This window comes from Anabrus simplex, chromosome 1 (assembly GCF_040414725.1).
Source record: "Anabrus simplex isolate iqAnaSimp1 chromosome 1, ASM4041472v1, whole genome shotgun sequence".
NCBI lineage: Eukaryota > Metazoa > Arthropoda > Insecta > Orthoptera > Tettigoniidae > Anabrus > Anabrus simplex.
Window position 1 is genome coordinate 1,137,453,585 of NC_090265.1, and position 15,007 is coordinate 1,137,468,591.

The 15,007-nt window shown below is 37.3% G+C and overlaps 1 protein-coding gene across 1 annotated transcript in view; it reads left to right on the forward strand.

Annotated features, from left to right (window-relative positions):
* Positions 1-15,007, forward strand: part of poe (E3 ubiquitin-protein ligase-like protein poe) — a 797,274-nt gene that overhangs the window by 352,900 nt on the left and 429,367 nt on the right. Inside the window, exons 31-34 of the mRNA XM_067137373.2 lie at positions 2,787-2,989; positions 7,174-7,333; positions 12,030-12,211; positions 12,821-13,066. Of these exons, the coding sequence (XP_066993474.2) occupies positions 2,787-2,989; positions 7,174-7,333; positions 12,030-12,211; positions 12,821-13,066 (791 nt within the window). The remainder of the gene's footprint in view (positions 1-2,786; positions 2,990-7,173; positions 7,334-12,029; positions 12,212-12,820; positions 13,067-15,007) is intronic.

The window sequence follows — 15,007 nt, forward strand, 5'->3', positions numbered from 1 at the left end:
ATGTGATCATAAAGACCTGATGCTTTATTGATCACGGCCAGTAGGTGGGCTATATTTCAAGGATATATTATTATATTTCTTGCAAGTTGAATTTGAATATTCACCCCCCTGTGGGTGGGGCAGAGTAAAATAACACCCACGCCTGTCATAAGAGGACACTACAAGGGGCCCCAGGGGCTCTTAACTTGGGAGTGTGGGTTGGCTATCACAGGGCCCTCAGCTGAGTCCTGGCACTGCTTCCACTAATTTGTGCCAGGCTTTTCACTTTCATCTATCCTATCCAACCTCCCTTGGTCAACTCTTTTCCTTTCTGACCCCGATGCTATTAAAGCATTTGTGGCCTAGAGAGTCTTCGATTTTCACGTCCCTTGTGTCCCTTATCTTTCTTTGGCAAATACCTTCATTTTTTGAAGTGTCGAATCCCTTTCATTTCTCTGTCTGATTAGTGTTATATAGAGGATGGTTGCCTAGTTGCGATTCCTCTTAAAACAATAATCACCACCACCACCACCACCTTCTGAATATTCACTAATCCTTGTATATTGTGATTTTTTATTATACAAACTTGTTTATGTAAAAATTCTCATATAGGGTAATATTTTGATCAAAATCTAAAAATTAGTAAATATTTTTACAAGAATTAAGAATTTATGCAAAGAGTTGAGAATCCTTATCTGTATGCAATGTGAGGATACAGACTCCAAGTATACATTCATCTGTGATTCAATTTTGGTTTTTGGGGAATGTATACATACAAATGAAGTTTTTTAATGTTACTACCATTTATTTATTTACAATGTTTACGCCCACATTGGAGCACCAGAATAAACCTTATACAATGAAATCTAAAAAAAATAAGTTCATCAAAAAAATAAGTTCATGTTTTAAAACTTGATACAGTAAAACCTCAATAATTCAAAATCAGTTAATTCAAAATCCCATCTAATTCGAAGAAGCTCTCATTCCCAGAAACATTAGATACGGTTTTGCATGTTATTTTGTTTAATTCGAAATACGGATAATTCGTAATTCAAAGTACAATGTCGGCCCCATTACCGAAATTCAGACTTTTAATTCGAAACTGCCTTTACATTTTAAAACAATAGTATGTTACAGAGTAATTTAAATTCAAAATGTATCCTCGTCATGATAGAACGCGTCTTCCGGAACGTGCAAGGGTAGCTTTCTGCACTTTCACACACTTCGGTGTCTACAGTGTGCTTCATAATTGCTAAGTTTGAGTGAAATCGGAATTCTTTTGTGTTCAGCATTTTTAAGGAATGCCGCAATATCACACAGCAAGCAGTGTGCGGAGAAACAGAATCTGCGAACACTGGTGATGCCGACAGTTGACAAAAAAGTGTAGCTCATATAATCAATTTGTAGGCACCGAATAATATTGTCACTGTCGATGAAATTGCATTGCTTTCTTTTATTGCCGAGCCCAAACGGTCTTATGGTTTTAAAGGAGAAAGTGCCAGCCTGGAAATCGTACAAGGGTGGGGGTCATTATACTGTGTTGCAATACACACGGAAGCAAGAGAATTCCTCCCCTCGTCATAGTAAAGTTCGATAAGCCACAATGTTTTAAGGGCGTTGGACACTTTCCAAGCAAGTACAAAGCATCTAAAAATGCAAACGGTAGAGTAATCCAAAAAATAATGCATTTGCACAGGGGAACCAGCATAATTTATCCTCACCTTTGAATCGTGTGATTTTTTTTTTTTTTTGTCTTTCGTTGCGTGAGGTTATGTTTGTCAGTGATTTATCCAAGTGCATTATTTGAACATTGTAAATGCATCTTGTTGGATACATTTTAGAAATATTTTTTTCCAAGGCATTTGAAAGGTTTAAACTGTGAATTAAGGTGATTGCATTGCATTAATGGATCTTAGAATACTTTGTGACATGGCAAGTGTTAACATTTCTGAAGTACGAGAGAAGTGCTATGGCGGGAAATTGTGCAAGAATAGAGTGACTGTATTGTGTTGTCATGCAGAAGGAAGTGTCTCCCCTCGTCATAGGAAAAGTTGATTAGCCACGATGTTTTAAGGGCATCGGGTACTTTCTGTGCAAGTACAGGCACAGGGCATCTAAAATGCATACAGTACAGTAATCCAACGAATAAAGCTCTTGCACATGGGAGCCAGCATAGATTTCTCCTGGTCTTTGAATCGTGCTTTTTTCTTTCTTTCTTTCTTTCTTTCTTTCGTTACAAGAGGTTATGTTTGTCAGAGAGTTATCCAAGTGCCTTATTTGAATACTCTAAATTTACCTTCTTGGATGCATTTTGGAAATAGTTTTTTTTTTTTTTTTCATGGTATTTGAAAGGTTTAAACTGTGAATCAAGGTTAACTGCATGCAGTAACGGGCCTTAGAATATTTTGTAACGCAGCAAGGGTTGGCACTTCTGAATTACGAATTGTGATTAATTCGAAATCACGTAAATTGAAGTCAGATTTTTCGTCCCAGTGACTTGGAATTAATTAGGTTTTACTATAATTTCTTCTTTTCCCAAAACTAATTCATTCTAGAAAATCTTGCAGCCCATTCTTATGCTTATATAACATACCATTTAATACAATTAATTACAAAATAATTATCATACAATATCTTACTTGATTTAATATTTGAAACACTTCAGGATATTTTAACTATTTTCTTCTCATGATTGTTGCTGCTAGTGCTAGTTACACATTTCTTTGTGTGGATATCTTGCTGTCTGTATACATGCGAGTCATCTCTTTGGCTTTAACTTACATTGCAAATTTATTTTAAAATTACAGAAGGCAGTAAAGATTCATTAATAGCCCACATCTCAAGCAGCTCAGTGGTTGCATCTCTCCTGGAGCTGGTGAAGTGTTTGGTGCCTGCCGTGCAGGCCTCATGTCAGAGGCACAGTCCAGTCGGATGTCATCAACGTGCTCAGAAGGCTCTACAACAATTGCATACCTTGGAGAAGAAATTTGAAAATACTGATCAGTTGATGGTATTACATAAATATTTATTTCTTCTTTATAAAAATTTTAACAGCAACTGTACACTTATTTGAGATGTTTTATGTATTAATGATTAACATTCATCTCAAAATTCCTGGTAGAAAAATGAGTTTATTAATTTTTATTGCATAAAGATGTCATCTGTGGGTAACTAGGTAAACACTGTGGAAGCTGTTTATTTCTAACTAGAGATATGTTCTTTTCAAAAAGTGAGAGTTGGCTGTGCAGTATGATATATTGGAGAACCCCTCTTATGCTGCTTGAAAAATGATTAACATTCATCTTAAAATTCTTGGTTAGAAAATTAGTTTATTGATTTTTATTGCATAAAGGTGTCACCTGTGGGTAACTAGGTAAACTAACTAGAGGTACGTTCTTTTCAAATAGTAATAGTTGACTGTAGTTGACTGTAATATACACACACAGTATATTAGATGAGAACCCTGTGGTAACTATTTTCTTACGCTGCTCAAAAATTCCTACCGTAATATATTTGTTATGAGTAGGGCCCAGATACATATGCACTAAAAACTCCAAAAATATGCATGCACATATGCACTACAAATGTTGAAAATATGCACAAAAATTAAACAAAATACACTTACCAAACACATTATTTAATTTTAACTCAATGTTAAATCGACAAACTTGTTTCATTACTTGAAAAATGATGCATGGCAGTAGGTTATCAACAGTTTTTCAATGTTTTCAGGGGTCAATGACTTTCCGTTGTCAGACATAATTAATTTACACGCTGAAAATGATCGTTCTACATTGACGGGCGTAACTGGGCAACACTTGTACACTGGCACTGACTGCTCAGAACATTCTTCTGGCAAAGACTGCCTGATTCCACTTACATAGTTGTTTATGGATTCAATCTTCTTCAGTCCCAGGTTTGAGTCAAACACCCCACTGAGTTTCTTTTTTTAACTTTTTCTCCAGTGTCACCATGGATACCATTTAAAGAACTGATGGTATTTTGAATTAACTGAAGGGATCAGTGTAGGAGTGCACCACGAGTTTCTAGGCCCTTAGTCGCTTGCGAAATTGATGAATAATTCACATTGATGAAACTGATATCTTTATATACAGTTTCAGATTTAAATGCACACCTCACTTCACGAACACACACAGTATGATATCATCAGGACTTTGAACTACATCTTTCACTCGATTAAATTTCCCTTGGCAGAACGATACTGCGGATAACCAAGTTCCCATTCTTGTGAGAACAGGTGCTGGTGGAGGAGAAACTTGAGACAGATGAGTGTTGTACAACTGTATACGAGCCGGTGCTCTTACAAACAGTTCTTTTCCACTTGAAATTACTTTGTTGACAGATGGAAAGAGGGTACATATTTCTTCTGCAATTCAATGCAATTCTTGCACCAAACGTGACATGGATGAGATTTGGAACAAATGCTCAAAGAGACTGACCAGCTTTCAACATACACGAAACTTCATCTGTGACTAAGAGGCGCACTGTTTAAGAATCGCTCTTCAATTCACTAGGCCACAGAAGTCGCAGGGATCATTAACAAATCTTGCAACTGTAGCGTGGTTGGTTTTTTTTCTATCATTTTGCACGAAAGTAAATGAGGTTTGCCGGGTTCTTCCGGACATAATTTACTCACTGTGAAGTTCGCAATGTACCGACCACACAAATTGGTTGTTTCATCTACCGATGTCCAGACAGTTCCATACTATGTCAGATCGTATCGAATCAACGATAGAAGCGTGCAGTGAAAGTAAAATAAATAGTTCTTTGTAAGGGTAGGTTCATCTGGTATACTTTGATTAGCACAGTACTTTTCAAGAAACGAGCGCAGATGTCGATTATTCAGTTTATGTAGTGGAATGATGCTGATTACAAAAGCTTTACAAATATCAGTGGAAAATGTACCAAATTCACACCGTGTTTTCACGTCAGTTAAAAGGAGCTGTTGCATATTCTTACTCTGTTCTTTTAATCTGAGATGTGAAGTTGTGTTTGAATGCTGTTCAGTTTGAAATTTTTTCTTGCATTTTACACTCTTGTCACACACTTGACAGTACACTACATCACTGTCACTTGTATGGTCACTATTGCCTTATATCCACTGTTTAATTAAAATAGACCTAGAGCTCTTGTCATTAGACATTTTTACAGTTTAATCTGGTGAAATATTGCAATAGACGAATAGCAAGTTAACAGATGAACGCACTTGTTCAAGCAAACCTTGGGAGGCTACTGTAAGGAGAAAGGAAAGTCAGAAAGAAGGGAATACCTGTTGTGAAATGGGTCGTTATCCATCTGTCTACTTGTATTACGACACTGAAAGTCCTTTCTGTAATCAGGGAAGAATTCTCATGTTGCCAAGGGATGTACAACATATAGAATTCATTAGATACAGTATTTCATTTCATTCAGAAATCTTTGATAATGGATCTTACATAAGAGAAAAATATATCTGTATATGCACTTTCAAAATATGCATTTGCATGTGCACATATGCATGATACTATTCTGATGGCGGAAAAGGAAGAAGACATAAAAACCCTATTACTGAAAGTGAAAGAAGAAAGTTCAAAGGCTGGACTAATGTTGAATGTCAAGAAAACAAAAATTATGGCAATTATACCTGTCAGTTCATGGCATGTAGGAGGAGAAAAAATGGAGGTAGTCTCCGTTTTCAACTATCTTGACTCACAGATTTCTGCTGATGGTCACTGTAGCCATGAAATCAAAAGATGATTGCTGCTTGGTAGAAAGGCAATGACCAATCTTGACAGTATCTTGTGTAGGGACATAACATTAACAACAAAGATCTGTTTAGTAAGGGCTATGGTTTTTCCCGTTGTCGTGTACGGATGTGAGACCTGGACCACAAGAAAAGCTGAACGCCGTAGAATAGACTCCTTTGAATTGTGGTGTTGGAGGAAAATCCTTCTGCGAAGAGAACAAATAGGTCAGTTTTACAGCAAATAAAACCAGAGTGTTCCTTGGACGGCCTAATCCTGGAACAAAACCTAAGCTACTTTGGACACATTATGAAAAGACACAGTTCGTTAGAAAAGACCTTAATGCTGGGGAAGATCGAAGGCACAAGGAGAAGAGGATGGCAAAGAATGAGATGGATTGATAGCATCACAGAATTACTAAATTCCAGCTTGTAAATTCTTCGGGAGTCAGTGCAGGACAGAATAAATTGGCGTATTTTAGTTCATGGGGTCACGGAGAGTCGGAATCGACTAAACGAATAGAGACAGAGAGAGAGAGATATGTATATATATGCATTTTTAAAATATCCGGGCCCTAGTTATGAGAACCCTTTCACAGATTTATCTGTTATTGCAAGTTATTTTGCATGTTGTTCTTGCCATCATTGATATTTGTAGACTGCAGCATTTATACAAGACCAACTCCGTGGTCTTGGTTTATATTGAATGCAATCGAACATTGTTTGTTAACTCAGGACTCTGACTTGTGTAAATGAATTTGCAAGTTTATAACAAAAGGGAGAATAGTTTTTGTAATAATTGAATAAATAACATGGCTGATAGCAGCTGTTAATTTGTTAAAAGTAAAGTCTGAAGTAAACAATCGCTCAATTTTAATACTAGGTACTGAAATGAAATAGCAATGGCATACTTCTCGAGAAACTGCAGCATTCATCACTAATTTCAGTGGTTATGTAAAATATTCTCATGTTTGTTTACATTTCTGAAAGCCAGTTCTGACGTAAATTTATGATCATTATGACTATGCCGAGCTGAGTAGCTCAGACAATTGAGGCTCTGGCCTTCTGACCCCAACTTAGCAGGTTCGATCCTGGGTCAGTCTGGTGGTTGAAGGTGCTCAAATACGTCACCCTGGTATCGGTAGATTTACTGTTACGTTAAAGAACTCCTGCGGGACTAAATTCTGGCACCTCGGTGTCTCCGAAAACCGTAAAAGTAATTAGTATCTCATATTATTTTGATCTACACAAGAATGTGCTAAGCAGGCTCCACTGTTTATTAAATTGTAGGTGACAAAGTGCTGCAAAGAAAGTGATGAAACTGCATTGCTTGGTGAAAAAGTTTAACTTCTCTTGAAATTCTTTGAATGCTGTCGCTATTCCAAACTTTTTTTGTACTTTGTTTGTGAATTCCCTTTAGAATGGATCTATTTTTTTTTCTTTTGTTGCAGGTGCCCACTCTTGGTTCTCAAGAAGGAGCATTTGAGAATGTACGCATGAATTATTCTGGTGATCAGGGACAGACTATTAGACAGTTGTTGTCAGCTCACATGATCCGTAGGGTTGCTATGTGTTGCCTGTCATCTCCACATGGCAAGCGGCAGCATTTGGGTAAGTTCTAATCAAGTAACTAATATGCCGTATTTCCTCGCATATAACTCACACTTTTTTTTGACAAAAAATTAATGTGAACATTTTCAGTGCGTGATATATGCCGGGATTTGTGTGCAGAAGATCATATTCTCAAATAAAATGTAAATTTTGCATTAGGCTATTGAAACGAGACTACTGGCATCCGTACCATGTTCATTGTCACTGCCTTCAGTCTCCGAGCTATTCTCGCGTGCATCATTCTGGTCACCATCCCATAGTGCATCATCCTGACTTCCATCCAACGCATTTGCGATGCCCGTTTTCAAGGAACTCTTCACAAAGACTATTGACACCATAACCCATGTCTGCATAACCCAATCACACACAAGTTCAACTGACTCATGTTCCCCTCCTGCCATCCATTCAGCGTACAATTTACGTATGTTGTCCTTGAAAGGCTTGTTGACGAAAACATGTAAGGGCTGTAGACAATGTGCAAGTCCACTAGGAATTACATGAGATCAGTTTTCATTTCCTGACGACATTTCTTTGTCTCTTCCACCAATTGTCCGCCGAAACTGTGCCACGTTAAAAATTAAATAATTGAAAAAGAGGTTCAACCTATTCAATACATAAGAGAAAGAAATGTAGTGATTACATTCTTATTTAATAGTAATTAGAAATGGGACCGGTTTCGACCCTAGTCCAGGTCATCGTCAGCCATTCAAAACATCAAAAACATGAAAAACAATGCATATGAAAAAGAAAAAGATTAAGTGAACTCTGGATCAGTATAAGATGCAATATAAATTGATGATGGCTGTAGAAATTGTGAGTCACTTAAAAGAAAAACAGTATGTAATATTATGAATGGTAGTACGGCACACGATGTGATAGGTAAAGTCTCACAATGTTTATGAATAGTGGAGAACGGTCAAATGGGTCCGTTTTTACACTCTGTCAGGTACAAAGTCACAACACTATCGAACAACATATGAAGATCCATAAATATGTTGAAGTCGCAGGCGAATAGATGTATAGAAGCAAACTGCCAGCTTCCGGTGATCAGTGTGGCACTTTCAAGGTCATGCACTGTGGTCTCGAACGCCAAAGTAGAATGGAGAATATCCTGAAGATCCAGTATTTGCCTCGGTTGCGGGAAGTTAAGTACGTATATATAGAAATATACAACGCAATTCGGTATAATTAAATGAGTAATTGTGCTCCTGCTGAGTTCTTGGAAAACAGTTGACTTGAAAAAACAATTGTAAAGAGAAAAAAATATACTAAAAAGCGCAATATTGGAAAACGAATGAAAACACATATGCACTGTGCGCTATTTTTTAAATTGAAAAAATTTAGGTCGTGATAGAAATAGTCGAAGTTGGCGCAAGACAAGAGTTAAAATTTGAATGAGGAGAACCGAAATGAAGGTAGGTGGGTAAAAAAAAAAAAAAAAATAGAAAAGGTAGAATAAATTAAAAGAGGAAGAGTGATAGTGAAATAAGAGAAGAATAAAAGAAATTGAAATTAAATGGTGTTGAGGAAGGATAAGATAGGGAAATGAAGGAGGGGTAGTTTAGGGTGGGTTATTGGAGGTAGAAAATGTGGGTGGGAACTTTGTAAGGCATGGAAAATAGAATCGGGGTTTTTGGAATTTGGAATTTTTGAGAAGAAGAATTAGGAAGTCGAAAAGGATGTTGGGTTTTTCAGAAATGTCGTTTAAATTGAAATTAGGGTTGAAGTACTGGTCAAGGTGGATAAAGCAATTTTCAGTAATGTTTAAGAGGGGCCTTGCATCTCACCTACCACCATTTTCTCTCTTCAGCTTATTACAACACGCGTCAATTCTCTTATGACATAAATATTTTCTTCCACCAGACCAAATATTGTTTATTTCCTTACTGTCATAAAAAAAAAAAAAAAACCAACCCAAACTTCTCCTTCCTTTATTTTTCTCCCTTCACCTCCTCAAGATTTCCTTTGAACCTTACCTACCACCATTTCTCTCTTCAGCTTATCACAACACGTGTAAATTCCCTTATGACATATTTTATTTAAACATTTTCTTCCACTTGACCAAATTTATTTATTTCCTACTGTCATTTATTCAGAGTCAATTGTATGGTCCGCATTGAACTGCGAATTTATATCCACCTTTATTTAACTCCATATATGTTATTCCACCTCGTGAAACATCCATCGTCCTTCAGAATTCCAGAAGCAGAAGAGCTTTCTTCTAGCATCTTACTTCGCATCGACAATTATTTCTAGTTTATAAACATCTTGAGAAGACAATGTTACGGTACTTTAATTTCAATTAATCTCTGAATGAACATCATCATCGCTTAAAAACAAACCTTTTTCGATTTCCACTTTCACAACTTGTCATTTTTATACGACGCACGGGACCTTTTTTATGGTTCTCTATTTTTTTTTAAATAATATAGCACTTCTCTGGACTCCTAAGCCTCCACGCGCAACAATTACCTAGTTCCAAAAACTGAAGAGCCTTTCCAACATCCATGTGTTTTGACGTCTATGAATACCTTAAAAAATGACGTAATTTCTTCGAATATACAACAGCAAACTCAAGAAGCCAGCATTCAACTGATAATTCTTCTTTATAACATCTTTTAGTGCACACTGGACTTTTAATGATATACGGCGCACTGAACTTTATTCATAAATAAACAACATAACTTCCGCTCAGTGCTTCGTCAATTGGAAGAGTTATTATTTTTAATATATTGCTGCTCAATATCCCACATGGTATGTACTTTTGAAAAGACTGTACTTGTGTTTACATTGTTTATTTTTTCTTTGATATTTATGCTTTAATTTACTTCAGGCTGATGATGACCTATTACTAGGTCGAAACTAGTCCTTATGTAATTTAAACTATTTACATTTTGTATTGAAAAGGTGGATCCAAAATAATATATTTACTCTATTGTAATCACAGTTCAATACGGATCTATCATTATGAAACTTATTTCTTTTAACCATGAGAATGTGTGTACCACACTAAAATTCCACACATGCTCCTGCATTGTTGACCAAACAACGTAAACATATAGGAATTGACTTCTGCAGGGAAATCTGAGGTACATTTCAGAGGACAGCTCTGATTTTCTCCTCCAGTTCGTCCACAGTGCGTGGCTTTGTTCGGTACACTTCTTCTCTGGCCCAACCCCACAAGAAGTCGCAAGGAGTGAGGTCGGGACTTCTAGCAGGCCATTCATGTGGTCGTTACCGTCCTAGCCAATGTTTTGGAAAGTGTTCATCCAGCCAGTCACGATTAAGGCAAAATTAGGTGGTGCTCTATCTTGCTGAAAAATGATTTCAGCAAAATTGTCCCATTGTGATATCACTGGCCGCACACATTCAGCAACTGGCAATACCGGTCGCTGTTCATGGTGTCTCGTAATATGAATGGACCAATGAAGCAATCCGATGTCATACCACACCAGACCGTCAATTTTGTTCGATTTTTTGAAACTTTTCAACTGTCATTTCTGGATTTGTTTAATGACAGTTGTGTCAATTGATAACCCCCCCCCCCCCTCCCCATTGTGAACAGCTGCCTCATCGCTCCAAATAATTTTTTTGAACACATCCAGCCAATCGTTATGCCATGACAGCATAATTTTCCCATATTCCATTTGCCTGTCACAATCTTCCAATGATAACTCCTGAACATAATGGGGTTTCCGGGGTCTCCAGACCAGGTCCTTCTTTAACACAACACACACAGCATGCCTGCTGATTCCACTCTCGCGAGCTGCCTGGTGTGTTGATTTACTAGCATTGCAAGTGAATATCTCCTTCACTGCAGTAACATTTTCTGGAGATCACGCTTCCGAAAGTTGTCCTCTTTCTGGTTTATCCACAACTGGCCAGTTGTCATTTGCTTGGTGTAACAATTCCAACTGGTTTTAGTTTCAAATTTGGCATGAGGGCCATGAAAACCCTGCTACCATCACTGAACCAGGGCTTCAGATCGCCACACTTCAACATGGGCGCGCTCTTTTAAAGTCATTCTTCTTGCCATCTCATCGTTCACCGGAAGAAGATGCTACTGAAGGTCAGGGTATTCTCAGGGATACTTTAATGAAACAAAACAATGTTCATTAATAAATATTAACAATTATAAAACTTATGGACTTTTACATCTAGGGAACTACATCGCACCCACCCTGTAGACCAGTGTTCTACCATCACAGCCACTCATCCTGGCTGAATTATCAAAACCCTGCAGTTTATGTAGTTATAAGAAAGATAAATCCTATGCAATGCTAAGTAGACATAACTAAGCAAGGAGACAAGGGATGTATGATAACTAGTTCTTTTGCTCTCTCCTTTTTGTACAGTACTACCTAACAACAACAACAACAACATGCAGAACTAGAAAGAAATGTTGCACATCAAGTATTTCTCCTCTGAAATTCGAAGTAAGATGCATTGTTTAACAGTCAGCCAGTATACTTTTGCAGATGATAGTCTTTATTGTTACATTTTTATCATAATCATTTTGAATTATACATTTGTGACTGGAATAGATTTTGCTTTTGGTGGAAGTTGGTATAATTGTGTGGCAATTCATAATATAATTGAATCTGATGGTGTTTTTAAATATATTTTGAGCATGAGGGAGAGTTAGAAATTGTAATTTGATACTATTATGTCAATTTTTTATTTATTTTTTATACAGCTGTATCTCACGAGAAAGGCAAGATAACAGTTCTTCAACTGAGTGCTCTTTTGAAGCAGGCTGATTCTTCAAAGCGCAAACTAACTTTAACAAGGTTGGCATCAGCACCTATTCCCTTTACTGTCTTGTCAATCACAGGAAATCAATGGAATGAGGATTTTCTTGCCGTTTGTGGACTCAAGGTATGCATTTAAATAATAATTGTTTCATTTATTCTTTTTTCATGATAGCAAATCAGACTCTCTCTCTCTTTTTTGAGGCACTATTGAAGTTTTCTGGATAATACTGTTGTAATAGAACAAACTGTTATTAAAATATCATTAACTTCTAGAAAAAGCATAACTCCAGGATTTTATTTGATCAGTTTAAGGTACAAGTTGAATAATGTGCCTGATTTTTTTTAATTAATTGTCTAACGGTGTTCTTCAGTCAGGAGTAAACGCAGTTTCATTTCCTTAGGTTTTTTGTCATTCCTGAAAAGTTTGTTTTTGGAGTTATGCTGTTTCTAAAATGACGGATTGATATACTGATGCAGGAACAGAGAGTGTTAATTTCTTCAGGATTAGAACTAGAGTTTTTCTATATTGAGTTAATTTCATGTTTTGTGCATGGAATTAGCAACATTTTTAGCTTAAAGCTGTGCTTTAGCTCTCTTTTGATTGCTTTTGCTACAAATACAGTGTTTACTAGTAGCATTCAAAATTAAACCTACATTATGATTTGTTTTATTCTTGTTTATAACTTGAATTTTAACTTACCGAACTTCTGAGTCAAGAATTTTGTTTCTTTAGGATTGCCATGTGCTGACATTTAGTAGCAGTGGTTCCGTAGCAGATCATCTGGTACTTCATCCACAACTTGAGACTGGGAATTTCATTATAAGGGCCATTTGGCTGCCAGGTTCACAGACACAGCTTGCCCTTGTTACTGCTGATTTCGTCAAGATCTATGACCTTAGTAAGGATGCCCTTAGCCCACAGTATTTCTTCCTAGTGCCGAGTGGAAAGATACGAGATTGTACTTTTGTTTGCCCTGAGGTAAGTTTATTTTAGAATTTTAGTGTTTTGTGTATCTGTTTATAGGCTTTTTTTTCTTTATTTGATTACTTATGTCTGTTCTCATAGGTTTATCACTTTAAAAAAGGTAGATTGGTGTTAGCCTGAATCTCTGCTGGTATTGTTGATGATGTTGCTTTCATCTGTCAGTAGGCTGATTTGATACAGACCCCCTGTGGGTGGGGGACTCAGATGAAGAATACACCCATGGTATCCCCTGCCTGTCGTAAGGGGCGATCAAGGGATGATTGTATTAGAACCATGAAACTACTTGTGATTAGTACCACCACGCAGGGAACACCATGGGTTGCTTTTACTTGCGCATAGTACCACTATGTTTGGTACCAGTTAGGTTTGTGATTAGTAGTAAAAGAGTACATTGCTGGCTTTTACAGTACCTGTGATTGGTAGCACTATATGAACGATACCATGGGATGAATGACACCATCGTTCTGGCTTGCCTATGATTAGTACCTACTGTATGAGGAACACCAAGGGATAGCGCGAGTCTGTGTGGTTAGTACACTTACAGGATGAACACCATAGGTTTGCGTTGCCTGTAGATGGTGCCGCAATGTGTGAAAACCCATAGGTCTGTAATACATGTGCGAATTTCATTACCTGTGAGTAGTACCATAATGTGTTGAATACCGCGAGTCTATGCTACTTTTGATTAGTACTTCAGCATGACATATACCATGGTTCTACTTTCCTAGCGATTAGTACCATTATGAGGGGCTGACAACTTGGATTTTGGACCCTTTTGGACTAAAAGCATCATTGATTCAGTATTATGCTATAGACGCATTCCCTTTGTCAGTAATACTATTATTTCACGTCATTTTCTTGGAATGAGAGACATTGCATGTTGGATCCACGGATTGTTGTAAATTCATATCCATCCATTCATTCTTCATCCTCATGTTTTGAATTCTGGTCAGTGGAGGATTTTGGACTTTTAATTTGTCATTCCATTTCGTCTCATTTCGCACCATTAGGGGCCGATGACCTAGATGTTAGGCCCCTTTAAACAACAAGCATCATCATCATCATCATTATTGATTTGATACAGTGCTCCGTGCTATCCCATCATGTGCTAACCTCTCCATTTCTGCTTCCTACATCTATTCTCAATTCTCAATCTTTTTAGACCTTTCCCGCCCCATCTCATGTTGTACAGTTGTGAGTTTTTACTCGAATCCCGCTATTGGAAGCTCTGAGGATACAGTAGAACCTCGATAATTCGAAATCGGTTAATTCAAAATCCCACGTAATTCGGAGAAGCTCTCATTCCCGGAAACATGAGATACAGTTTTGCATGTTATTTAAATTGTTTAATTCGAAATATGGATAATTCGTAATTCAAAGTACATTGTCGGCCCCATTACCAAAATTCAGTCTTTTAATTCGAAACTGCCTTTACATTTTAAAACAATAGTATGTTACAGAGTAATTTCAACTCGAAATTTATCCGCTCCGCATCATAATAGAACGCGCGTTCCGGAACATGGAGGGGTAGCTTTCCGCAATTACACTCACTTCGGTGGGTCTACAGTGCCCTTCGTGATTGCTAAGTTGAATGAAATCGGAATTCTTTTGTATTCAACCTTTTAAGGAATGCCGTAATATCACGCAAGAGGCAGTGTGCGGGAAAACAGAATCTGCGAACACTGGCGATGCCGACAGTTGAAGAGAAAGCGTGACTCATATAATAAATTCATAGGCACCGAACAATATTGTTATAGCCGGTGAAACTGCACTGCTTTATTTTAATGCGAGCCCAAACGGTCTTATGGTTTTAAAGGAGAAATTGCCAGCCGGGAATTCGTACAAGTGTGAGGGATGGGGGTTATAGTAGTACGTTGCAATGCACATGGAAGCGAAATACTTTATCCCCTCGTCATAGGAAAGTTCGATAAGCCA